Below are 26,749 nucleotides of genomic sequence, written 5' to 3' on the forward strand. Positions count from 1 at the left end.
CCTGGGATATTCCAACTGTCATAAATATGAACCAGTTGTCCAGCATCTGAATTTTTGATCACCGGACCAGGGGGATGGATGCTGCAACGGTCCCGAGCATCATAAATCTCTTTTTCTTCCCCCAGTGTTGTTGTAACTACGGTCACTAAACGAATGACTGTAGGTCAAGGACTACCTGTATACTGCAATATAGAAAAATGTGGCCACGGGGATGGATACCTGAGATAAGGGAGGCCTGTTCTGTGAAAAACGTAGCTCAAGTTTTGTTTTTTTTAAATTCCATTTATATCCCGCCCTTCTCCGAAGACTCAGGGCGGCTTACAAGCTTAGCAGTAGCCTTCACTCTATGTATATGAAAAGTTATATGAAAAGCAAGGAAATTTAGTCTACGCGGAAACGTTGGCCCGGCACAGGAAAAATACACCAACCCACTCTCATTTTGATTACAAATACATCAGCAAAGAAAGTAGAAGATATGGGAAAGTCAGCCTTGTATCCAAGAACAATCCATAAGAGTACTATTAGAAATAAATTTTCCATCACAAGTTTGTTTCACATGGGGAAAAAAAACCCAAACCTGAGATAATAGAAAATGAAGAAATACAATCGATTTTTCCGCGCGGGGCCCTCACCAGGGGGGGGGGGGAAATATTGCATTAAATGCAAGCAGCTTTGCTAGGAAACATGTGAATACAGAGGAATGTTTAACTTTTAGGCCTTCCCACGGTGGGCCAGACTATTATGCAAAGAGGAGGTTTTACGTTCAGAGCTAGAATTGCTCTGAAGACCCACCCCTACTAGCAGTTGCACAGAGTACCTAAAACCCCAAGGCACAGATTTACTTCGGCACCTTGTATTGTCATTGCTATTATCTAAAAAAACATGGCTACTTCAGGTAGGGCGACACATTAAAGAGGAAAATATTCCAGGCACTTGCTGAATACTGACCCATAAGGATTCACTTCAAGAGACTGGCTGCAAAGAGTCCTTTTGAACAATTTATTAATTTGTCTGGTTTTTTTTTTTTACAAGTTTAGAAAAAGAAACCCAGGATTTTTCCTCCTGTGTGCTTTCGCCTCGCTTCTTCGTGATCCATGATGCCAGCTGACGTGGTCAGGACAATGTACCTATTAAAGAGAGGATGGAGATGCTGGTGAAAAATACGGCCCGGGGTTTATTCCGGGGCACAAAATCACGACTGGCTTGGAAGAACTGATCCTTCTAGAACAGGGGTAGGCAACCTTGACTCTTTTATGACTCGTGGACTTCAACTCCCAGAATTCCTGAGCCAGCCACGCTGAGGGGAAAGGGAGAGGTTTCCAAGCTAGGCCAGGCTGGCTCAGGAATTCTGAGAGTTGAAGTCCACAACTCATGAAGGGGCCAAAGTTTTCCCCAAGCTGGCTCAGGAATTCTGGGAGTTGAAGTCCACGAGTCATAAAAGAGCCAAGGTTGCCTACCCCTGGCCTAGGCTGCTTTATGACTCGTGGACTTCAACTCCCAGAATTCCTGAGCCAGCCATGCTGAGGGGAAAGGGAGAGGTTTCCAAGCTGAGCCAGGCTGGCTCAGGAATTCTGGGAGTTGAAGTCCACGAGTCATAAAAGAGCCAAGGTTGCCTATCCCTGGGCTAGACTAAACTGGCTCTCTGTTCATCCCCAACAAAAGCTCAATTTGGCCCCTGTAACTCCAATCACCAGATATACCTGCTTCAGCTCCACAGGGATGGGAAGAAAAAAATATCAGTAAATGACAGCCCAAAACGGTTGCTCCTTCTATCGCTACAAACCAACTGCATATTTAAATTTGTGAAACCCACATCTTGCAAAACGTAGGAGTAAAATAACTGGAAAGCTGCTACCCACTCCAGCGGTGCCAAGGCTGCACGAGTAACCGAGCTGAACAGCCAAGCTTTAACAGACCTCAGCTCAAATTTAAAAATTTTTATTTTATTTTTTTATTTTAATCCCATTTATATCCCACCCTTCTCCGAAGACTCAGGGCGGCTTACAAGCTTAGCAGTAGCCTTCATTCTATGTATATGCCTGCTTATTAGGGCTTTCACACACACACCCCCAAGCGGCATTATTACAAAGTCAGCTTAATTGCCCCCAACAATCTGGGTCCTCATTTTACCTACCTCGGAAGGATGGAAGGCTGAGTCAACCTTGAGCCTGGTGGGACTCGAACCTGCACTAATGGCAGGCGGCTGGTGTTACTTAAGGAGGCATTAGCCCACTGCTCCACCAAGGCTAATGGGAAGCTTCTAGTACGAGATGTGTTAACAGCGTGGAGTTAACCCCCCGTTTTAAGAAGCCAGAGTGCCGTTTTTGCTCTCCGCAAAGTTCTAGCAAAGAAGCAGGAACAAGAAGAGGAGAAAAAAAAAAGGCCAGGCTCAAAGCCGTCAATCATCTTCCCATCTTCGGGCAAAATTTCATTTTTTTTTTCCTCAGCAAGTTTGTTCGGGTTTTTTCCCCCTCGACTCATGCTTACCCAAACTGACGTGAAGGCAGCAGGTTGTTCTGCCATTTTTCCAAGTCTTTCAGCTGGACATCGAATCTGGGACTGATCACACCGCACTGCCCAAACGGAAGAAAGCAAGGGAGAACAGTGATACTGGCGCAGACACAGGGGCTTAGGCAACTGTTACGCTGTCCTATCTGGTTCTCAAGAGCTGTGGATAAATCCTCACAGCCTTCCCTCTTCTAGCCTACCCAGAGCTTTCCAGCAGTAGTTGCGAAGAGGTAATGCAACGGACAATGGGACAGGAAAAAGGTTTATGGGGGAACACAATCCTGGAAAGTCATTCCGTTATTTATTTATTTTCCCAGCTATAAATGTAAAGGAACAAATTTAGGTAGCCAATGATGCTGGTTACTTGGCATATGTAACACTACTAAAGGTAAAGGTTCCCCCGCACGTGCGTGCTAGTCGTTTCCGACTCTAGGGGGCGGTGCTCATCTCCGTTTCAAAGCCGAAGAGCCGGCGCTTGTCCGAGGACGTCTCCGTGGTCATGTGGCCGGCACAGAGGCGCACGGAACGCTGTTACCTTCCCACCGGAGTGGTCCCTGTTTTTCTACTTGCATTTTTCACGTGCTTTCGAACTGCTAGGTTGGCAGAAGCTGGGACAAGTAACAGGCGCTCACTCTGTTATGCGGCGCTCGGAATTCGACCCGCCAAACTGCCGACCTTCTGATCGACAAAAGCTCAGCGTCCTAACCCACTGAGCCACCGCGTCCCTTACGTAACACTACTACTACAGCATAAAAAGCTCTGTTTAGCCATTCTGCTCTATGGCTTGGGACCAGGTTACCTGAGGGACCACCTTTCCCCAATGGCTTCTCCCTGTTTAATCTAGTGCAGCAAGATGGGCATGCTCCGGGTCCTGTTGGCTAAGGAATGCCAGATTGGGTGTGTGTGTGTGTGTGTCCCTAACGCCCACCCCATGTAACATTCGCTCTCCGACCCTGTGCCCAAACGTGGCACCCTGAGTATGTGTGAAACGACCTGTCTCCTGGCTGTATTAGCACTGCAAATTCTTGCAAATCCTATTTACAGGGAACACACCTGTGTTATCACTAGTATGACCACATACTTTCTTTCAAATGCCATTCCAAAATATTTAGATTAGACTGGGGTTAACTGTAGGGGGGTGACATTGTTTTCTTGAATCTTCTTGCATCTATTTGCATTAGTTTTCTATTTTTGAGACGGTTACACAACTAGCTCAATAAAGTTTCTATTCTATTCGCTGCAGATTGCGACGTTTTTCCTCAACTGCTAGGCATTTTAATTTTTTTGTACTTATGGTGCCATTGTTTTTTTACTGGATACTGTTCGCCAACCAGGGTCACTTGTTACGATGGACAACTATAAAGACTGATTTAAGTAGATAAATAAAAAAACATATTTATCCGCTGTGGTGCTCAAGAACAGGACAAGAAACAATGGGTGGAAACTTTAGCATGATCCAAACTCAAAAACAGAATTAATGTCCTGACTAACGAGAGAGATTAAGAGCAGAACGCGCTGCCTCCTGGAGTTTGTGCCTGCTCAGAAGAAAACTGGAAGTTTTCTAAAGTAAGTCTGGGCAGACATTTGTCTGGAATGATCTGAGAACTCCAGTGCTGGTTGAAAAATCCCTTCCAATTCTATCATTCTTTCATTCTCACCCAGCGACGACAGAAAAAAAAGCTTTCTGGACAACGCTCAGCCATGACACCAACACAAACTCGCAGCATTCAATACAGCCGCCACACAATGATGGGATATGAAAGTACGCAGCTGCGTGGGTCTGCCTCTAAAGACGCTGAATTTAAAGCACAATAAACCCTAACACACCGGCGCCAAGAAGAAAGCTGCGAAACACAAATCTCGTTTTGTTTCTTAGCTTTAGCACGCAGCTCTTGCTTCCAGCCTCATAAATCCACGAGCCAGCCGGTCTGCAATACCAGCGAAAAGAACCATCCTTAACGCAGAGAGGACGACAGCAGCCATGAATCTCACCGCTACTGCAGGGGTGTCTGGTTCTGCCAGGAGAGAGAGAGAATCATACGCAGCCTTGACTGGCATTACAGCTGCTCTGGGCAACCTGAAAAGCCATTAACTTTCCCTTGCCAAACGCCAAGGTAGGAAGGCATCTCTTAGCAGCCCGGCACCGACCAACGCTTCTCTTTCGCTGGCTCCCAATGTGACCCCAAAGGGTGATTCGGCACTGCGGAGGCACACGCCTCAATCCTGGCCCATCACTCGGGCAAGGAAAGCTAGTGGCTCAAGAGTTCAAAGATGCTGAGCTTGACAGCTCGAAAGCCCGACAGCCCAGGTGCGAGTCCCGAGCGCCGCGTGACGGGCTGAGCTCCTGTTCCTTGGCCTGCTAACCGAGCAGTTTGAAAGCCTGCTGACGCAAGCAGACAAATGGGTACCATTTTGGTGGGAAAGCAGTAGCGTTCCTGTGCCTCAGTGTATAGTCATGCTGGCCGCAGGACCGCAGAAGCGTCTACGGACAACGCTGGGTCACTCGGCCAAGAAAAAAAAGGTGAGTACCACCACCTAGAGCAGAGGTTCCCAACCTGTTGGGCACCAGGGACCGGTTCCTTGGAGAGAATTTTTTTGCGTGGACTGGAGAGTGCGTGGTTTTGTGTGCTGCCTGCATCTCGGGCTTTGCTTGCTTGTGCGGACCAGTTGCAGGCATGCTGCAGCCCAGTACTGGTCCACGGACCGGGGGTTGGGGACCCCTGCCCTAGAGTCAAAAACGACTGGGTCAGGGAAACCTTTACTTTTATATTGTGATCCTGGTCAATCATTCGGGCAATGGGACGCCAACATCCTGCTTGCACCAATGGGCCAAGTCAGCTTGCTGAGTGGGCCTCGCCGCCTAAAAAAGCACCTGAACTCGCTCTTCCCCTTGTGTTCCTCATTTCTGGACCGAGGAAGCTAAAGCTGAAGACTTGCAAGATGAAATGCAGGATCCTTAGGACGCATATAAAATTTTCCCAACGCCAGAAATAAACAGCTCGGAGCTAGGTTTAAAAGGAGCTCACAATCACACAGCAGCATGATTTTTTTAATGGAATTCTTCCTCTAACAAGCCATTAAAAAAAAAAGATGGGAAAGGATGAACGGTTATGACTGTGTCAAAAGTTTCATCGTTTTATGTTTTTCCTTTTGCTGAGTGCTAATTTGGGTGATAGAATCCACAGCTACAGCCACGTGGCAGTCACTCCAGTAAGGAATAACCCAGATCTTTTAAGACAAATTAACAGAATTATTATTATTATTATTTATTGCATTTATATACCGCCCTTTCCCTGAGGACTCAGGGCGGTTTACAGGGAGTTAAAATCAACCATACAAAAGTTAAAACCCAATTTTAAAAAAATTAAATCGACCCTGTACTATTAAAAACCCCAATTAAAATGAATGTCTCCTCAGCCTGGGCCCGAGAGCTCAAAGAGCCAGGTCTTCAGGCCCCGGCGGAATGATCGAAGGTCGGGGGCAGTCCTCAGCTCCACCGGCAGCTGGTTCCAGAGGGCAGGCGCTCCCACCGAGAAGGCCCTATCCCTGGGTGTCACCCGCCGGCAATCTCTCACCGGCGGCACCCTGAGCAGACCCTCCCTGTGGGAGCGCACTGGGCGAAGGGCATTTGATGCCGGCAGCAGGTGTTCCCTCAAATACCCCGGACCCAGGCCATGTAGGGCTTTATAGGTGATAACCAGCACCTATAGAATGACATTTGAATGAGTAGAATTGAGGAAAGTAACTTGATGCTGAGTTTGACAACGACTACAAAGTACTAGCAATCCTCCAGGAAGGAAGCCATACCAATGTTTGGGCAACACTATTTGTTTCAACCTTGCTAAAAATGAATCTATGATTTTAAAAAATGGGTCATCTAGAAGTCTTCCCGTTATGAGAACATCCCCCCCCCAAAAAAAGGGGGGGGAAAGGTGCTGGCTTCTAGCAAGATATATAAGAGACTATTTAGAATTCATGTTTGCTCATGCATGGGAGAAGGAAGAATGCCCGTATAAACAGATTTATCATTCTAATAATTCAGCACAGAACTCAAAATTTATCACTGGAGCTGCTCCATTGGACCTATACAGGAAACTAGAAAAAGCAATCACTCTCTTGTCTCTGACTCAGAAATACAGAATCCACAGAATGGAAGTTGTGATAGATTTGTCTGCTAACAGTCCTAGGCGTTTTCCATAAACATGTCACTTCGGTTTTTCTGGGCAGTCCCATTTAATAAAGAAACATTTCAATAATCCCGCAAAAAATCCAGCAATCTTTCTTCAGTCCTCGGGGCCGTTAAAAAAGATCTCTAAGCCTCCACTGAAGCTCCTTAAGCTTCCAGGATGGAGATGACTTATAAAGCCGTCGAGAAATCTGATAAAACGGCAGGTTAAGAGATGGCCTTAATTTGCTTTCTGGCGTGAACTGTTTAAAATACACACTTGCTACATGAACGGCGATTTCCAAGACATGGAGCACAGCAAAAGACTGTGACGCTGTTGCTTAACGTTGCTCCATCCTGACAATCCAAGTGTTGTTTTCCCAAGACAAGTGGCCTTTCTTGGTGTTTTTTTTTTCTTTCCTTGAAAACGTTTTGCTTCTCACCCAAGAAGCTTCCCCAGTTCTTCAAAAGCCAAGGAAGTCTAGTTGCCTTTTGGAAAAGTGCCTCTGGGACAACCATGAGCTGGATGATTGAGAATCTTCCTAGACCTCCATCCTGGCGGTTTAAGGAACATTAGTGAGCGCCTGTTACGCGTCCCAGCTTCTGCCAACCTAGCAGTTCGAAAGCACGTCAAAATGCAAGTAGAAAAATAGGGACCGCTACGGTGGGAAGGTAACAGCGTTCCGTGCGCCTTTGGCGTCTAGTCGTGGCGGCCACATGACCACGGAGACGTCCTCGGACAAGCGCTGGCTCTTCGGCTTTGGAACGGAGATGAGCACTGGCCCCTAGAGTCGGAAACGACTAGCACGCGTGTGCGGGGGAAACTTTACCTTTACGTGACTGACACTATGAATCTGTCCTTGTCTTTTGCTAACGGGCAAGAGGCCACACAATTTTACACTGCTAATTTTAGGGGACTGGCTATAATGGACACCCTTCTCCTTGCTCTCCATCTGTCTTGTTTGTCATCTCTCTTTAAGAGTGTAATCTGAAGATAAGATGGAGCCGCCACCCTTTTTGGTCAAAGCAGTTGGACAAAACGCTTCAAATCCAACGGACGCATTATAGGCACACGCCTGTGCCTCACAGTGGCAATTTTCCGTCAAGCGAGATCGATTTAAATACGGGCAAAATGTACATCTTCCCAAAATTAATTGGAGCCCAGCTTGAATTCTTACCTTGTTGAGCCTGCCTGTGAGATTCACAACAATTTTCCCAGCTCTGTGGTCATCAATGATCTCAAATTCACCTATGTAGCCTGTGAATTAAAGAACACGGCCTGTTAACTTTCAACGTCTTAATCCAAATTGAGAACCAAAACACTGGGTGCTATTTGGGATGGAACAAACCCAATCATTTCTTATTTCACTGTAGCGTTCCTTAAGTTAGTGAGATCCACACTAGAATACAGGCCAATTGCAGACTGGGTCAGGAAGCCCAGAGTTCAAATTCCTGCTTAGGAGACCTCATAAAATTCATGGACAACATTCAGTCCATGACCAACACAGGCCCTGAAAAAGAGCGACTGGCAATTTTGTCCTCAACACTTAATGACCCCTTGCAGCATCCCTACGTGATTAAAATTCGCATGCAGGTATTTATGAGGGCTGCCGCATCCTGAGGACACTTGATCGCCATTTGGGGCTTTCCCACAAACAAAATCAAGGAAGGATGCTGGATTCACTTAACAACCTTATGATTTAACAGCGGGGGCCAAAAAAATTAGGTTATAAAATTGGGCGCAACACATTTAACTAGCTCCATCTTCCAACTTTTTAACTGGTCTTCCCAACCCAAAGATGGATGATTTATTTTTATTTATTTTTTTGGACCGTTTCTAACAGCCCCAGGTAACATACAAGGCTGAGTATTTTCCAAAATGTTACACGTGAGTTTGTACGCCCTGGGGCTTACCGTGTTTCATCATCACAGTTAAGAACCGGACAATTACTTTGGAGCACGGCCTGATGAGAACTTGACGCTTGCCACGTTTCTCTGCATTGTTGATGCTTTTAAGAGCATCTGCCAGAACATTCATGCGCACCATGATGCCTGTAGAAACAACACAAAACATTTGAGAGCGTGTTAGGAGTCTAGAATTGCATAGGATGCTTTAAGACGGGGGTGGTCTGACTATCTCCGAGGTCCCCCAAGACCCTCTTTAAGATTTTATAAATTAAAAATTATTTGCTAGCCTCTGCTGAAAAGTAACACGACATTAAAATCCCATCCCGCTATTAAGAAGCAATAGTGGCACCAAATGCATCCTTTTTTATATTTAATATGATATATATCAATAAACAGAACCCATACCAACAAAAACTCTTTTGGGGGGGGTCCTCCATAATTTTTAAAAGTGAAAAGGGTTCCTGAGAGAAAAAAAAGCTTAAACATTGGTTTAACAGGGTGCTTATATGTTCAGTGCAACACCAAATGCTACGAGATTGTTTAAAATTCCACTTTTGAACACACAAAGGCTTTAGAAATGACAAGCAACATAATGAATTACATGCATTAACTGTGTAATCCCCAAGAAGTATATTGTAGACAACAAAGTAGTGAATTCAGTAGAGACATTAAATGTAATTTCATTCTTAATAGTGTTAAATGGGGGTAATAAATGATAAAAGTCTGTTCAGGTTGCAACTTCCATACTCAGGCCCAGCTATCCTACAAAACAAACTGTCTTTCTTGCAAACTCAGCAAATGTTACATTTATATTATAATTTTTAGAGATTAAGCAAGAAGGAACAGAGAGTTCCTAAAAAAGCATTATTTGAATAAATTATTTGTAAATTCAAATTCAATTGTCAGAGCAAACGTGCAAAGCATGTTACAGATCAAGCCAAATCATCGCTTAAAGGAAGTAGCTGCTTTTTCACCTGATTCCTTTTAAAAATATTGTCTATAAATTTCTTATGTTCAGCATCTAAAGTACTGATTTTACACTAAATTAATTCAGCCCAAGTTAAGGATAAAGTTCCACATCCTTTAATACAACACAGTTTGCCTATTTTCTCCAGTTAAAAAGTTTGGCTGGATTGTGCCCAGAATTTCTAAACAAAAATGATAAAATGCTATTTAAGAAAAAAAAAAGAAAAGCTTGAAAGCCATTGCACAAAAATAACCCAAAGTGTGAAGACTTATTTGCAAAAGTTGCACCAATCCAGGATGATAAAATCTTAAATTTAGCTCACTCTTGTGAGCTAGTCAACAAATATTATTTAAAACCAGTTATTTCAGCAACAGCAAGTTCAAATACAAGAAAAGCTTTCAGATCTTGACTTCACAAAGTATTCTGTGATCTTGTATCCCCTTTTTAGTACAGATCAAGGAAAACTTTTCAAATGCAAACCAAGATGACTTAAAGCAGAGCTGCAGAACCTTTTCTTGGCAGATATCAGAAACTTGCTGTGAACATGAATTAACTGACACCAAAATGCAGATTAAACTGGTAATTACCTTCCTGAAACATTATCATTAAATGTGGAATTTAGAAAAGACGGCATTTTCTCCTTATCCAAAGACATGAACTAGGTTTGCCTATGTTGAAAGTTATTATTTTGCATATACACACAAGGGTACATTACTGCTAAGCTTGTAAGCCGCCCTGAGTCTTCGGAGAAGGGAGGGATATAAATGGAATTAAAATTTAAAAAAAATTATGCTTCCATTTCTTTTCAGGAGAAAAGCTGCAACTGAGAGCACGTTTGGGTGGTTCCTATTCTGTGGATTTATCCCCTCAATATCTGCAATAAATCTTAAAAGCCAAACAAAACACCCAGGGGAAGTTGGTACGTTTCTCTCTACACAGCACACCATCCCAAGCTTCTCTCTCTCTCCCAGGTGGTGCATGTCACTACAAGTCCCCATACTACAACCACCATGTTGCTTGGGAATCCAGGGAGTTGTGCAGCAGTGCATTTGAAGAACCAGAGGATGGATGGATAGATGGATGGATGGATCCATGTGCAGAATGTGGCAGAAGGCTCCCAAATACAAATTGCAAAACAACAACAAAAAAAACCTCTGGGACTTCAAATAGCTTTTGCCCATAATCCTGCCCTCAACCATCATGGAAGACAAGGCGACACACGACGGGCACTTGGCAACAAGTCGGACAGTCCACTTTACAAACTTGGGAAAAGGAGGGGGGTGAAACAGCCTGCGGCCCCCCCCCCCCGCAAGAGATGCAAGGCTCCAATGCAAACCTAGGTTTGGCTGCAGCACCACCCCAGATTCCTGGCTCGGTTTATAGAGGGGTGTGTGTGTGTGTTTCTCTAGCCAGGTTTGCCCCTTTCCAGCCCCCCACCCCACCCGCCCCCAACCAAGGTTTTAGAGGGGGCTGCTTTGCACTGCCCTGGACTAGCCTGTTCCCACAACATCCTTAACCCGGGAATTAATAACCCACGTCCTGGGTTCAGACGACACGTGGTTAACCTAGTGGGAAGGGAACTGGGCTCGGAAGTTCGGGCCAGCCCGTCTCGGCCTCCCTTCTTCCCACCTGAGGCCTGTCCCGCAGCCTCAAGCCCAGCTCGCTTCCCGAGCTTGCCTTCCAAGCTCCACTCCTAACCAGCCATTCCTCTCCTAACCCGACGCCGCCGCCGCCGCCACTACCCCCCGGCTGGGTTCAGGCCGGCGCCGCGAAGGCCAGGAACGGCGCGGCTTCCTCCGAAAGAACCGAGCGGTTCGAGCGGAGCCCCGGCTTGCCGGCAGCGGCGTTTAAACGGGCCGAAGAGGCGGGATGGAGGCGATGCGGGACGGATCTTAGCGGGGACCCAAAGCGTCTCGTTACTCACCAGGGCAGCAAGATGGCGGAAAAAGGAAGGCGGCCGCGCGCGCGCGGGTTATTATGGGAATTCGAGGCGGCAAGGTAACCAGGAAGGAGCCGGAGACAAGAGAGAACTTCCGGATCCAAGCCTTCCGGATTCCCCGGCTTCGGGAATGGATGGGAGACTATAGAGAATGGAAAGGCTAGAGGGGTCACTTTTGTTTGGGCTGTGGTGAGAAGGAGTTCTGCCTCCAGCCCTGGGGATTTTTTTGGGTTTTTTTTGCGGGTGGGAAGGAGGGAATGTAAGGGAATTGCAAAGCACAACACGGTTGCCCTGCAACCCACAACGTAGTGTAGGATCAACCCGGGTAACGGCAATTGTTTACGCGATTTTTAAGGGATTTCTTTATTGAGAAATGTTCAGGAATTTAGTTCGCTGGAGAAAATCTTTTCTAGGGTTAACGCAGCAAGGATCTGCATCTTTGAGTAAAATCTGTGACTTGTGGACTTCAACTCCCAGAATTCCCCAGCCAGCGTGCTCTGGCTGAGGAATTCTGGGAGTTGAAGTCCACAAGTCTGGATCTATGCCCGTGGTTTCATCAAAATGGCCGACTGAGGAATTCTGGGAGTTGAAGTCCACAAGTCATCAAAGGGCCAAGTTTGAAGACCCCATGGTCTGGATCTAAGCCCGTGGTTTCATCAAAATGCCGACTGAGGAATTCTGGGAGTTGAAGTCCACAAGTCATCAAAGGGCCAAGTTTGAAGATCCCCTGCAGTAGGACTATAGTGCACAATTTCTTGTATGTAACTTCTAGCCTGCTTGATGCGAGTTTTTATGCCCTGGGGATTTAAATTTCAAGTCGACTTGCACTGTGAATGGCGGTCCACATGTCTGAAGAACTGTACCTTTCAGTAATTTTAATCCAGGGTTTCTCAAACTTGGCAACTTTAAGATAGGTGAACTTCAACCGTTATCTTAGGAAGAGAACTCACAAATGAATGGTTCTTGCAGAACCTCGGGATAGCCACCCCAGCCAAACCATGGTTTACTCAAATCTAAATTTTGTAATTTTACAGAACACACTGAACCCATGTGAATTGGGGATATGCAGCAGGCTAGTTAAATGTGAGCTTGGCTTCTTGATTTTCAGCAGGATTTCTAACGTTCATGTTCAAATGCCCCCATTTTTCTTCCCCAATTAAGTTCCCACTTCATGGCAGGTCCCTTTAATTTGAACTCAGGTTTCCTTCATCTGAATGCTGTTACGTGACCTCAGCCAGTTGTAGTCTACTCAACAAACCATGGTTTAGGATTTCAAATGAATCCAGCCACCAAGCTAAAGTTGGTGATTATCCGGTGTCAGGAATCTGAAAAGAAAATGGTGCTTTTACAAACCAAGCTTTGAGAATACAACAGAATCAGCTTAAAAGAATAAAAATCAGCAGATAGTGATATAAACCTATTGCTATCTAAATTTGGTGCTGAAAGTGGAGGTTAGTATTATTGATTAGAATCATAAGTCCCAGACTTTCCTCCAGGAGCAGTGCTCTTTTCATCTGTCACACGCTTCAGCGAAATAGGTTGGGCTGAGAAGAAACAACTAGGGGCCTGGTGACCTTCCATGATTAGAACCCAAATCTTAGTTCAACGCTGTACAAATAGTTGGCTGGTTTTTTTTAGAACACCGTTTGCCTGATGCCACCAGACCATAGACTATAGTTTATAGACCATAAATGGTTTTTAGCTTCCAAAGTCCCAACCATATTTTCAAAATGCTGCATGAAATAATGGTTATATTGATCTATTGATATTGACCTGAGCAACTGGGCCAGCCTGGTGTCCTCCAACTGTGTTGAGTTGCAAGGACTGTGTCCCAAGCTGTAATGGCTGGTGGTTGGCACTAAGAAGTGTTTGGAGGGTATTTCATTTTTTTAAATTTCGGTCAGAATTTTTTACCCAGATAGATCTTTTCGTCGTCAGCCTAACCCCACGTTGTGTTCAAACTAGTGTAATCATCTTGCCAAAGACCGAGGGGAAGTGATCGATGTCTTTAGCAGCTGTAGATATAAGCTGGGGTCCAACATTGATATGCAAACAGCTTGTCAACAAGTAAAGAGCAAGTTAAGAAAAAGCGAGAAGAAATTGAAACCATGAAGATCTCAGCAGCTGAGTATCCCAGAAATAGCAGACATGTTTTGCTGGGGGTTTTCCGGATAATTATTGAATAACCTAGAGACTGGGGTTGGTGTAGTAGACCATCAATAAAACATTACTCACATTTTTCTTCTCTTCACATTTTTATTTCAACTTTTAGTTTCCTAAGTATACATTAACATCCATCTCTATATTACACATTTAACACAAAGGAAAGGACAAAAAAAATGGTCAGCACACAAAACTTATCCTAACTTCCCTGTCCTATTTTTATACATGGCAAGCTTCTTTCCTCTTGTAATATTGTTTTGCTCATTTAAAACACTGCAGCATTACGATCCAGGCTAAAAGTTGGTTTTCTTCTAGAAAAAAAAATGATAAAAAAGAGGAAGGGACTGACAGTAAAGTGTGTGCTTTAAAAAAAACCCTAAAAAACAATGAATCAAATTATCAAAAGACTTTTTTGTCATTTGCTTGTGCTTCTGCTATTGCATGTTTTTACTGCAATCTAGTCACTATCTAAAAGTAAAGGTGGCATTAATAAAAGCGAAAGTCACTCCTACAATGTTGACCAACTTGGCATCTTCAAATACAAGGTTTCAATTGGTTTGGAGAAGCACTATCTTGGCCAAGTTTTAATTTCTCCAAAAATAAATTCTAATACCAAAAAACACCATGAGTTTGGTATCATATTGGAATTAGGTTTATCTGAATCTCTGCATAGCACTAAATGGATTCTAGTAAATCTAAGTTATTACAATTGATTGAATTAATCTCTCAACCAAAAAAATCTGCATTGCCAATATTTAGATAAAAATTACCTTGTGTCACTTTCTCAATCCACTTACCAGTCAAACACACTGGTGTCACTGGCAAAAGAAAATTTTGCCATGGAAAAAAGAATAAAGGTAATTTAGGTGTGCTGAAGCCCAGGAGGGAATAATACTTTTGACCTATTTGGCCAGTTTGTGTGTTGATCAACACCCAGTCACTATATTTGTAGGTAAATAAAGGAAAAACACGGTCCAATTTATGCAACCAAACCAATTTTGCTCAAAGCAGATTTTTAAAATGTGCTCCTTTATTTAATAGAAAACTGTAAAAATTTATACTGGTGGCTTATTAATTAAAATGAGGCAGTTCTAAGGCAATAATATAAAAGCATTAAGCATCCTAACCACCTTTGTTTTGCTGGAAAGAAAGCCTAACGGTAATTTTAAAAAACCATTAAGGTTCCTCAGGACTGGTTTCAAACTGGGAATAACACTGTTCATTCATTTGAAATTATGAAATTTAAATGCATATTGGAGACAAATAGGATATAGTTTTTTAAATTCAAAATAAAAGCAGAGTAGCAAGAAGGAAACAAAGGTAGACCATGTTCACAAGATGGATGCATCAAGTATTTTCAACACATTTTTTAAGACCATGTTTGTTAAAAAGTCATCAGAACACGACATCAAAATTACAGCGATTTAAACAACAAAGCTGATTTAGCTTCCTAAACCTGTTTCCTGTATGGTTCCAGTGCAATATATTTTATTATGGAGACAGGGGTTAACTTGGATGCACAATTCTAGCAGCCTTGCTTATTCAAATCACGGTAATCCACAATTTAAAATACGGATTGTATTCATTTAATCTGGAGGATATTTCCAAATAAATCGGGTCAGTCCAGTGTATGTCCGTAAAACACTTAGAAGGAATACAGAAGTTTAGCTATTTTTTTTACACCAAAAATATTAACACAGGATAGCTCCACAATTATAATCAGCTTACCATCACCAATAATTACTGATCCACAGCCTTATTACACTAAAGATTGCTAATCACACTTACTTAGAAGAATGATGCTGTGTTAACACACTGTATTAATGTGTGGTTTGGGGACCAGGTGGTTGGGAATTGTACAGCAGAAAAGGGTCCCACATTAAAAGTTGAAAGGCAATGGCTGGTATAAGCACTTCTATACTATTAAATACGCAGCAAGTCATCTGAATTGTTCCCAGAACAGAATTGTAATATTTGGGTGAGGGGGCAAGCAACACTTCATTCATTTTTCTTCTCTTTGTGCTTCAGGAGTTTGTTGACCTCCCTTTTTGCCATTCCAGCGTATTTGGAAATTACCCCATGTTTGTTTAATCCAGGGAACAAGAAGACGATGCACACTTTAAAAAAAAGCAAAATAAAAATAAGTTATCAGCCTTTTTCTGTACCAAGTTTGTTTCCCCGCACTTGCTAATTTAAATGTTTCCATTTTCTGGCAGAGAAAAACGACCATTCCCCCCACCCACCCCAAGCTTGTCAGCTTTATCTATTGCTTACCAATAAGATAAGTCAGGAAGAGGTTATGAACTTGCTGTCCTATCCAAGAAATCACAGCTAACAAACACACCATTGTTGTGAAGTACTAGAAGAGAGAGACCACACGTAATCGTTATAAAATGCAGCTTCTGAAGGCATTATAAAATGCTTTATTCAGCTCAGCATTTCCTCCTGGCCGTTAACAAACAAAACAGTTCGCTTGTTTATTCTGGATAAGATTTTATTTTCCGTACTGATTCAAAGGTGTGACAATCTGACTGTCCTCAAGGCATAAAAGTAGTGCTATCGGGGACTCCTGGTAAAGTTACTGCTAGCAAGTAAAATCAAAATTTAATTTAAATTAGACGGTTAGGTGCACGTTCTAAAAGCCCACATTTAAAAATTTACATTTAAATAAAGATGGATGCCGGTTAGAGAAAGGCAAATCAGGTGTAGCAATTAAAGCTTTCGATGTTATTGTCCCAAAGGTGCTTTTCCAAAGGGCAATCAGACTTTATTTTTCCTCGAAGACGTTCAGCCTGCTTTGTGACCTGAAGAAGCTTCTTAGATAAGAAACAAAACGTCTTCAAGGAAAAACAAAGAAAGTCCAATCGCCTTCTGAAAAAACATCTTTGGGACAATCATGACCCGGACGACTGAGAATCTCCATAGGCCTTGATTTTACTACACACACTATAATCTAGACCAGGGGTAGAGAACCTTGGCTCTTTTATGACTCGTGGACTTCAACTCCCAGAATTCCTGAGCCAGCCACGCTGAGGGGAAAGGGAGAAGTTTCCAAGCTGAGCCACGCTGGCTGAGGAATTCTGGGAGTTGAAGTCCACGAGTCATAAAAGAGCCAAGGTTGCCCTACCCCTGATCTAAACTGAGTTAATCGTGTTATGGGATTGGAACGTCTTCTGGAAAACAAACAAATTACCATTTTAGGTTTTTCTTCCTTAAATGTGAAGAGGCGTTTCCACCAGCCAACGATTTTGCGGCGTGTTTTCACCAGGTTGCTGCAGATTTCGTGGAAGCGCTGCTGTTGTTCAGTTGTCCTTCAAGGAAATGTTCAAAGCAGAACACCGATATTTTTCCTCTCCTGAACAAAATGGTCATCCCTACATACACATTCATCATTTATTCTCCATTTTTCCCCACTCCAATAAGTTATCTCCTTAGACTTATTATCCCTGTCTATTGTCTTGTTAGGTTTTCCATACATTTAAGATCTACGTGATATTCTCTGTAATTTTCTTTGTAGAATCTGCATTCATTTGCACTGACCACACAGGGATGAAGGAAGGTATCGTCAACTGCAAGCTGAAGCTTTATTTAAGATGGCCATTTTCCGTTGAATATTTATTTGGTTTGAATCCTACTTTTTGTAACAGGAGCTCAAGGGGTTTACATACACAGTGGTCCCTCCTCCTATTTTATGTTGCCGGGTCAGCAAACAATTATTTGCAACAGGGAGGTTCCTAAGCTGCATTACCTCACATTGTTCCAAGGGTGCAATGGTATTGTTTGCTAAGTAAGCAAAATAAGAAAACAGAAGAGATTGACTCAGCCCATAGTTACCCAAGGGTGGGTAACTATGACAGCTTTACAACCTATGGACTTCAACTCCCAGAATTCCTGAGCCAGCAGGAACTGGGAGTTGAAATGCAGAAGTTGTAAAGTTGCCCATCCATGACTGCGCTGGCAACAGTGGGAAGAGTCAGGAGTAGGTAGACTGTTTTCATGGAGGGCTGTTTATTCCCAATTATTATTAGTTTTCTCTGACCAACGCATACAGTCCGCAGAGAAAAGGGTTGATCGGCGCTCATTTCTTGAGTGATTTTTTTTACTAGGTGTTTTTTTTTAAAAAAAACCAGGAACCATTCGTGGAATTTAATATTCAAACATACCATTTACTGGAGCCAAAGATTCTAGGGGCAAGAGCAGGTACAAGATAGTCAGCCAGACAAAGAAACATGACAAAGCAGGAAACACCTGAGAGAACGGAGGGGTCCAAATAGTAGATCAACCTGTTGAAACAAAGAAAGAATTGAGATAGTAATCCAACAATTAAAGCTAAACATATGCAATCCAATCCAGACAGGCACCCCTGCAGGTTACCCAACTTTTGCGCCATAAAAGACTCGGTGAATAACAACCAGCACTTTTGAATTACACTCAATATAGCTTCTACAGTCATGAGGTTACCTAAGCATACTAAGTTGTGCTCCTAACTAACCTGTTGCATTGTGGACCAGCTACAACGTCCAAATAGCCTTCGAGGGAAGTCCTATGTACAGCACATGGCAGTAATCGAAGCAAAGTGGTGACTACTTGCTTACCCACTCCAAATAACCCATCCATTTCCTTACAACCAAGAAGCATAAACCTTCCAGGTAACCAAATTACACTGTGCCTTACTCCACTTCAGAGGACTTGTACAAGGCAACGTTCAGTTCAAAGCAGATTCAAGCAATTTTATCCATTGGAAAACCTCAAGTAGGAGGGATATCAATTCGATTTTTCATTAATTTTTCATTTAAAATTAAGACTAATTTTGACTAAGGCAACATTTCTTGTTGCATCTGAATTGATCCAATATTTGTTGCCAATCATTTGTTGGGTTCTCAGCCAATAATTATCACCCACGTGCGAAATTACAAGTAACATTCACGTTCTACCAACGCACCTCCAACCTTCTCCACAAGCACTTGTAATTAAATATACGTGAAATTCTATCTACGTCCCAGAGGGAATACAAGGATTAGTATGCACAGTGCACTTTAATTAAAAATTGCAACTGATACACCAGTGCGCTGGAGGGCGAGGGAAAGGAACAGGAGCAAGTAGAGATCTGGGAAAAAATTTTTTTATCACTTTGCAGCGTATCTTGTTTCTGCAACAGAAACATAACTTGACTAATGGGAGAACGGGCTTAGCAGGGTTAGGGCAAAGGGAAAACCTATTTGACTTTGAAAGACAACAAAGTTCATTACCAACCTGTCAAAGAAACTCGGACTGAATTGTAACAATTGCTATCCTCTACAACCTGATATTCTCTAAATGTATTGTAATCCATCACCGTTACTTTTATTTGCACTGAGGCCGAGAAGGCTACGTAAACAAGTCTCAAACAAAAGCGGACGTTAAAATATCAGGACTGCAAATCCCGCTAGGATTTCTATATTAGCTTGTGAATATCGCTGCTATAAATTAAACAAATTCTAGATTAAGCCACTTAAAACAAAATAACCTAGATTCGGTCACCGATGGCTCCCACTTCTATTTTTTTTTAAAAAAAGCAAATATGTTACAAGGAACAAGCTGTACAATCTGTTTTGACACTTAAAACAGATACATGTTTTGCACAAACAGAATTCACTGGCATCAAAGAAAGAACCCCTCTAGGACAGGGGTAGGCAACCTTGGCTCTTTTATGACTCGTGGACTTCAACTCCCAGAATTCCTGAGTCAGCTATGCTGACTCAGGAATTCTGGGAGTTGAAGTCCACGAGTCATAAAAGAGCCAAGGTTGCCTACCCCTGCTCTAGGATAGAAAGGCCACGGTTTAGTGAAAAAGAGGGGTTCAAAAAAGCTTTTCCTACATTCCTCGGACCCAGATGCTGTATGAATGTTTAACACGGGACGTTACTGCAGCCGTGTAATTAATTTCACCTTTACTACGGCTCTGGTACGGCCCAGAGCTGCGAGGCTGCAAACAGTTGCCAAATAAGGAAATGTAATACTGTTTTGAGTTCTCAGAATGCTTGTACTTAAATAAACTATTCTAATCTCTTAAGCTTCACCCTGTTGGTTCTAGTCACGGCAAACTTTTAAGGCAGACAATCTGTTCTTTCCAAATTCAGATTTTAGGCTACTATAGTGCTTCCCCCCTCCCCCCACCTTTTTGGCAGCATTTTCTTCCCCCTAAGTAGTTGAACATGACTACCAGCCTTTCCCTTATCTGCAACCAGTCATGCATTTCATAAGTTCTGCTGAGAGATCAGCTGCCTTCGGCTTACTTCAGCTGTCACTCAGCCAGCAGGTCTTGTGTTAAGGAGTTCAGTGAAGAAAAACAGACGATTGTGTGGCCTCTGTTGAGCTCTTCCTCAAATCTCACAGAGCAGCCATTCCATTAAGCCTCCTCAACTATTTCTATATTAACTAGCTAGAACATGAGGTGTAAATTTACACTCTGGTGCATAAGCCCATCTTTTGTCCCCCTCCGCCGTCCTGTAGTATGGTCTTGTAGAAAGTAAGGAAAATAAGCAGAGACGGTCTCGCTTCTAGGAAAGTGACAGCTCTACTAACAGAATGTTATAAGCAGGCCCAAATCCTAAGTTCCAGACGGTGTCCGGTGCCAGTAGATTCTCATTTTGCACAACTCCGCTTGGTATTGATATTTGTAAACCATTTTCACAGCCCTTCTGCTTAAGAGGACTAAATGTTTTGCACACCTAATTAAAACGGCGCTGTCGATTTATGAAAGGGTATTAGCATCAGGTTTGCTTTAAACATAAATTTTTGAGAGCCCCCCCTTCTCATTATTTGTTTTGCTCTTTGCTGATTTCCCAGTAGGCCTTTATTTTAAAGAAAATTAAGACAGCACCCTAAGTCAACACCCAAAAATTTTTTTTTTACTGCAGTACCCTACTTTTAGTTACGTAAACAAATCCTCTTCACTTTGCATAGCACTGCAGTGTCTTGAAAACTTGCCTAATTTATTTCAGAGAACTGCTGAAAAGTAATGTTGAAATGACGTAACTTACAGAAAGATCATAGACACGACAGAAAGCATGGCAGCCGGGAACCATGGTCTCTCCCAACGAAGGATCTTGTCAGTTACCAGAATCACTTCACCCCATCCCTGCAACTGTTCTTCCAAGCCAGCTGTCTCTGCAGCCTGCAGCAAAATGTGAAAAGGTATGTACATTCCATAAGCGAGACATTTTTAAATAATGACGTCTGCAAGCTTTTTTTTCCTTGGGTGTTAAATCTGAAATAATCTATAACTGAAGACTTGCAATTTGGGGGGTAAAAAAACATCTGAGAAAAGATTTGAGTTTGGCTAAATGTTGTGTACTTGACCTTGCTGAAGCAACTTTGGTACCCTTAACAAAACATCCTGTTTGTTCCTCTTCCTATTACCATGGCTATCTTAGCAAGTATCACTTGAAACCACAGAGGGAGATGCAGAGAGATGTCAGAAAAAAAACAGCAAAATGAAACTCGTGGTTTTTTTCTCCCCCATTAAATAGCTCTCGACGTGTATTAGTTCAGCAAGCAAGAAGTACATTGTGATCGCATCTGCAGAAAAGGGATATATGGTGGGTGTTATATAATCAGCAGCAGGACATATAAGGAAAATCTACCCAATGCTGCATTTTTCAAAGTGATTCCTCCTCAAGGTTCTAGCACAGACATGTCAAACATAAGGCCCGGGGGCCGGATCTGGCCCTCGAAGTGGTTTCATGCGGCCCGCGAAGCCATCCTGGAAACAGTGAGGGAACGGCCCCCACTGCCTTGGCCCTGGCCCAGAGACCCTCCTCCTGCCAGAGACCCTCAGATCTCTCCCACTCCTGCCCGGGCCCCCATAGGCACCCTTGATGCGAACCATGGAGAGCTGGCCACGCCCACCCAGTAGGCCATATGCACTCTGGCCACGCCCACCCAGTAGGCCACGCCCACCCTGGCCACACCCACCCAGCCCCTTGAGGGCAACTGCAATGCTGATGCGGCCCTCAATGAAACTTGAGTTTGACACCCCTGTTCTAGCAGCTTAGGGGATCTTGTAGCCTGCAGGCTTTCCCAACTAGAAAGCGAAAGTGGTATATGCTCTGTAGCACTCATTGGCAGCCCACAGGCAAGCAGATGGCCAGTTTTGAGTCATGGTAAGCATTCTGACCTAGGAACCAGGAGACTGTGGGTTTTAGGCCTGCCTTGGGCATGTTAACCAATATAATCTAACAATCACCATTTCCAAGGAAAGCTGGTTTCCCCCAAACAGCTGGGAGGTCACAACTCCCACAATCCACAGCCTATTGCAGGGAATGCGGCCCTCCAGACCGGCCTTCTGGGCATTGTCTCAAAGAGTTGGAGAGAACACCTCCCATAAACATAGTTTTGTGTAGGGGGTGAAGGTGCAAGAAACCAGGAGACAGTGAGTTCTAGACCCATCTTGGGCCTGGAAGCAGCTGGGTGACTTTGGGCCAGTCCTTCTCTTAACCCACCTGCAGAAGGTGGTTGCAGGGAAAAGAGCCAGCAGGAATATTAGGTATGTCTACCCCCTTCTTATGAACGAGTTGGGACAGCCATTTGTCTAGGATGGTATAGAGCAGGGGTAGGCAACCTTGGCTCTTTTATGACTCGTGGACTTCAACTCCCAGAATCAGTGGCGTAGCGTGGGTTGTCAGCACCCGGGGCAAGGCAAGTGATGTCATGGCACCGCCGAAAAGATGCGCCCCGCAGCGTCATAGACTTTCCAAGAAGAGTCGCGCGCATGCGGGATGCTTCCGGGTCCCTCTTGAGGGCGGCTGGGCGAGGCTCCGACCTGCAAGAGCCGCTGCATTCAAGCTCGCACGTGAGCCCCGCTAAATAAAGCCACGCATGCGCACGAAGCTAGGCCAGCCGGCCGGCGGGTCCGTCTTCGCTCGGCCAAGCCTGCCGGGGCGCCTGCGGGGCGCTTGCGGTTGGCCTGAGCCTGGGCGGAGAGTTGGGCGCTTCTATTTATTTTATTCAGTTTATGTGGCCGCCCATCTCACCTGCCGGACTCGTTTCGCTTTGCAAGAAAGAGCTGCTCGAGAGCAGAGCCAAGCTGACTCTGTGCAGCCCTTGGGGCTCCCTGAGCAGCTCAGTGCGAGCGCGCCCCCCCAGATGTTGTGCCCGGTGCGGCCGGCCCCCCCTGCACCCTCCACGCTACGCCACTGCCCAGAATTCCTGAGCCAGCATGGCTCAGCACGGAAACCTCTCCATTTCTCCTCAGCATAACTGGCTCGGGAATTCTGGGAGTTGAAGTCCACGAGTCATAAAAGAGCCAAGGTTGCCTACCCCTGGTATAGAGTCTCCTGCTCTACTCCAGCAAGGGGCTGGACTGGAAGACCTCCAAGGTCCCTTCCAACTCTGTTATTCCGTATTCTGTAAATCAGGACAAATTTGCATTCCAGTGGAAAAATATGTCAGCGTTTAAGTCTGGATCTCTCTCTGAAACATTCCATGCCTTGTTTGATTTAAGGGAGGACGTAGAGCCAACAGCAAGACAGAACACTGGTGCGTGGCTATCCTTCTGAGTTATAGATTTAAAAGGTGGGATAAAAACACGATGATGTATGTCACAATATGTATGGATAAGTAGTAGTAGCCCTCGGCTTACAGCCATTCAGTGACTCTTTGAAGTTACAAGGGCAATGGAAAAAAAAACAACACGACCGTTTTTTACACTTATACAATGCAGCATTCCTGTGGTCTCATGGCCAAAATTCAGATGCTTGTCAATTGACTCACAGTTATGACGGTTGCAGCCTCTTGGAGGCCAAGCAATCACCTTTTGCGACCTCCTGACAAGCAAAGTCAGTGGGGGAAGCCAGATTCACTTCACAACCGTGACGCTAACTTAACAACTGCAGTGATTCACTTAACAACTGTGGCAAGGAAGGTCGCCAAATGGGGCCAAACTTACTTAACAACTGTCTTAACTTAGCAATGGAAATTTCGGGCTCAGTTGTGGTCATACGTGGAGGACTACCTCCGCTCGTCTTCGGGAGAAACAACCAACCAATCTCCTGCTCTTTAAACAATCTTGGAAACTAAAGAAGTAAGAAGAAACTTCCTGACAGTTAGCACAATTAACCAGTGGAACAGCCTGCCTCTCCAGAAGTGGTGAATGCTCCAACACTGGAAGTTTTTAAGAAAAGACTGGACAGCCATTTGTCTGAAATGGTATACAGGGCGGGGGGGGGGGGTGTCTTCAAACTTGGCCCATTTATGACTTGTGGACTTCAACTCACAGGCTGAGGAATTCTGGGAGCTGAAGTCCACAAGTCATAAAAGGGCCAAGTTTGAAGACCCCTGGGATAGGGTGGAAGGGCAACCCACCCACCCTCCCTCCCTGGGGGAAAAAATGCCTTTTAAGGGCTGAGGAAAGCAAGCAGAAGGCTGCAAGGGTGCTTGAACTCCAGCCCCCATAAGCCCCATCCAGCAGGCATGATGGGAGCTGTCATCCTGCCTTTTGAATAAGCTTGCAGTCTAAGTACTTTTACTCCCATTAGATGCTTTAGTTAAGAAACCTATGCTTTTGACTGTGTGTGTGTATGTGTGTGTGTGTGTGTGTCTGTCTGTCTGTCTGTCTCTCTCTCTCTTCAAACGTGTGTGGACCAAGTTTGCTGGCTGAGGAATTCTGAAAGCTGAAGTCCACAAATCATCAAAGGGCCAAGTTTGAAGACACCCCCCCATAGGGTTTCCTGCCTGAGCAGGGGGTTGGACTAGATGACCTCCAAGGTCCCTTCCAACTCTCTTATTCTATTCTAAGTTCCAGACTGGCTTGGCCATCGCCGGACAGGCGCTCTGGGAGGGCAGGACCCCCCCTCCTTATCAACCAGAGGTCAGTGTTTTGCATAACTCCCTGTTCATTTACAAGCTAAGCCAGGGGTAGGCAACCTTGGCTCTTTTATGACTCGTGGACTTCAATTCCCAGAATTCCTGAGCCAGCCATGCTGAGGGGAAAGGGAGAGGTTTCCAAGCTGAGCCAGGCCGGCTCGGGAATTCTGGGAGTTGAAGTCCACGAGTCATGAAGGGGCCATAGTTCCCCCATGCTGGCTCGGGAATTCTGGGAGTTGAAGTCCACGAGTCATGAAGGGGCCATAGTTCCCCCATGCTGGCTCGGGAATTCTGGGAGTTGAAGTCCACAAGTCATGAAGGGGCCATAGTTCCCTATGCTGGCTCAGGAATTCTGGGAGTTGAAGTCCACGAGTCATGAAGGGGCCATAGTTCCCCATGCTGGCTTGGGAATTCTGGGAGTCGAAGTCCACGAGTCATGAAGGGGGCCATAGTTCCCCATGCTGGCTCAGGAATTCTGGGAGTTGAAGTCCACGAGTCATGAAGGGGCCATAGTTCCCCCATGCTGGCTCAGGAATTCTGGGAGTTGAAGTCCACGAGTCATGAAGGAGCCACAGTTCCCCCATGCTGGCTCAGGAATTCTGGGAGCTGAAGTCCACAAGTCATGAAGGGGCCATAGTTCCCCCATGCTGGCTCAGGAATTCTGGGAGTTGAAGTCCACGAGTCATGAAGGGGGCCATAGTTCCCCATGCTGGCTCAGGAATTCTGGGAGTTGAAGTCCACGAGTCATGAAGGGGGCCATAGTTCCCCATGCTGGCTCAGGAATTCTGGGAGTCGAAGTCCACGAGTCATGAAGGAGCCACAGTTCCCCCATGCTGGCTCGGGAATTCTGGGAGTCGAAGTCCACGAGTCATGAAGGGGCCATATTTCCCCCATGCTGGCTCGGGAATTCTGGGAGTCGAAGTCCACAAGTCATCAAGGGGCCATAGTTCCCCATGCTGGCTCGGGAATTCTGGGAGTCGAAGTCCACCAGTCATAAAAGAGCCAAGGTTGCCTACCCCTGAGCTAAGCAAACACATCGGCCGCAGCTTCCTGCTCTGTCTTGAAAGGTCATTCCTCCCTTTCCCCGACCCACCCTTTCTTCCCCCCCCCAACCCTCTCATGCAAATCCAGCCCCGTCGAGTGATTCAGCTCCCTCGGCTTGAAAAGAAGAAGAAAAGGCACGAATCGGGGTGGAGCGCGCTGTGCGAACGCGGCCGTTCCGACTCCAGGCAAACCGCCCAAATCACCGAGGGGGGGGGAATGCGAAGACCCCGGGAAATACACGTGCGTGTGGGGGGGGGGGAAAGAAAGGGGGCTGCTCGGGAAAGCAAGGGAGGCGTAAACGCGGCGGCGTACACGCAGGTTGGCGCGTTCACACGTTGCGCGCGGGCTCTGCGGACGCCTGAGCGGCGTCCGAAAGGACGGTTTCTTCTCCCCCTCCCCCCTCAGGCAGAGGCTGCGAGCGCTTCCCTTGCCGCTCGCCCGCCTCAGACGCGCTTCTTTCCCCGCCACCGCGCGTATAACGCCCGGCCCCTGCGCTTTCTCGCCCCCTCCGGCCTCCTCTGCCCCTCGGCCGCTCGGCCCTCACCCACCAGCAGGTTGGTGCTCCGGTTATCGCCCTCCGCCATTTTGTGCGGCAGCCGCAGCGCCTCGTCGTCCCGTCGCTGCCCTGGCCTGGCGCGGCCACGCCCACCCGCGGCCGAGGGCCCTCGCCGCTTCCCTATTGGGCGGGAGCCCGCTCGGAGGCGGTCCCTTCTTCGAAGGGAGGATCAATCGCCGCTTTCCTTTCCTGCCGTCGTTAGGGTTGGCGCGCGGAAGGGGGAGGAGGAGGAGGAGGTGCCAGGCAAGCCCCGCCCCTTCCCAGGAGGGGAAAAACCCACACCGCGCCTTTTAACGGCTCAGGAAATGAAGCAGAAGGCTGCAAAGGGTGCTTGAACTCCAGCCCCCATAAGCCCCAGCCAGCAGGCATGATGGGAACGGTCATCCTGCCTTTTGAATAAGCTTGCAGTCTAAGTACTTTTACTCCCGTCAGAATGGTTTAGTCTAGGGCTCTTCAAACTTGGCCCTTTTATGATTTGTGGACTTCAACTCCCAGAATTCCTCGGACAGCGTGCCTGGCTGAGGAATTCTGGGAGTTGAAGTCCACAAGTCATAAAAGGGCCAAGTTTGAAGACCCCTGGTTTTAGTCAAAGAAACTACGCTTTTGACCCGTGGGGAGTCTTCCAACTTGGCCCTTTGGACTACAACTCCCAGA

General features: G+C 45.5%; 2 protein-coding genes across 2 annotated transcripts; both read right to left on the bottom strand.

Moving 5' to 3' along the window:
* Nucleotides 1-985: 985 nt before the first annotated feature.
* On the bottom strand, nt 986-11,586 carry RPS15A (ribosomal protein S15a). Its single transcript, XM_083372886.1, has 5 exons — nt 11,473-11,586; nt 8,588-8,725; nt 7,852-7,931; nt 2,488-2,573; nt 986-1,127 (listed from the first exon to the last, which is right to left on the bottom strand). The coding sequence occupies exons 2-5, from the start codon at nt 8,718-8,720 to the stop codon at nt 1,034-1,036; spliced, it is 393 nt and encodes a 130-aa protein (XP_083229012.1). The 5' UTR covers nt 8,721-8,725; nt 11,473-11,586; the 3' UTR covers nt 986-1,033.
* Nucleotides 11,587-13,723: 2,137 nt separating this feature from the next.
* ARL6IP1 (ARL6 interacting reticulophagy regulator 1) lies at nt 13,724-26,167 on the bottom strand. Its single transcript, XM_083373073.1, has 6 exons — nt 26,088-26,167; nt 20,673-20,806; nt 17,814-17,933; nt 16,844-16,961; nt 15,925-16,009; nt 13,724-15,767 (listed from the first exon to the last, which is right to left on the bottom strand). Exons 1-6 carry the CDS (start codon nt 26,121-26,123, stop codon nt 15,649-15,651), a joined length of 612 nt encoding a protein of 203 aa, XP_083229199.1. The 5' UTR covers nt 26,124-26,167; the 3' UTR covers nt 13,724-15,648.
* Between the last annotated feature and the right edge of the window lie 582 nt (nt 26,168-26,749).

This window comes from Vipera ursinii, assembly GCF_947247035.1.
Source record: "Vipera ursinii genome assembly, chromosome: 13".
Classification (NCBI taxonomy): domain Eukaryota; kingdom Metazoa; phylum Chordata; class Lepidosauria; order Squamata; family Viperidae; genus Vipera; species Vipera ursinii.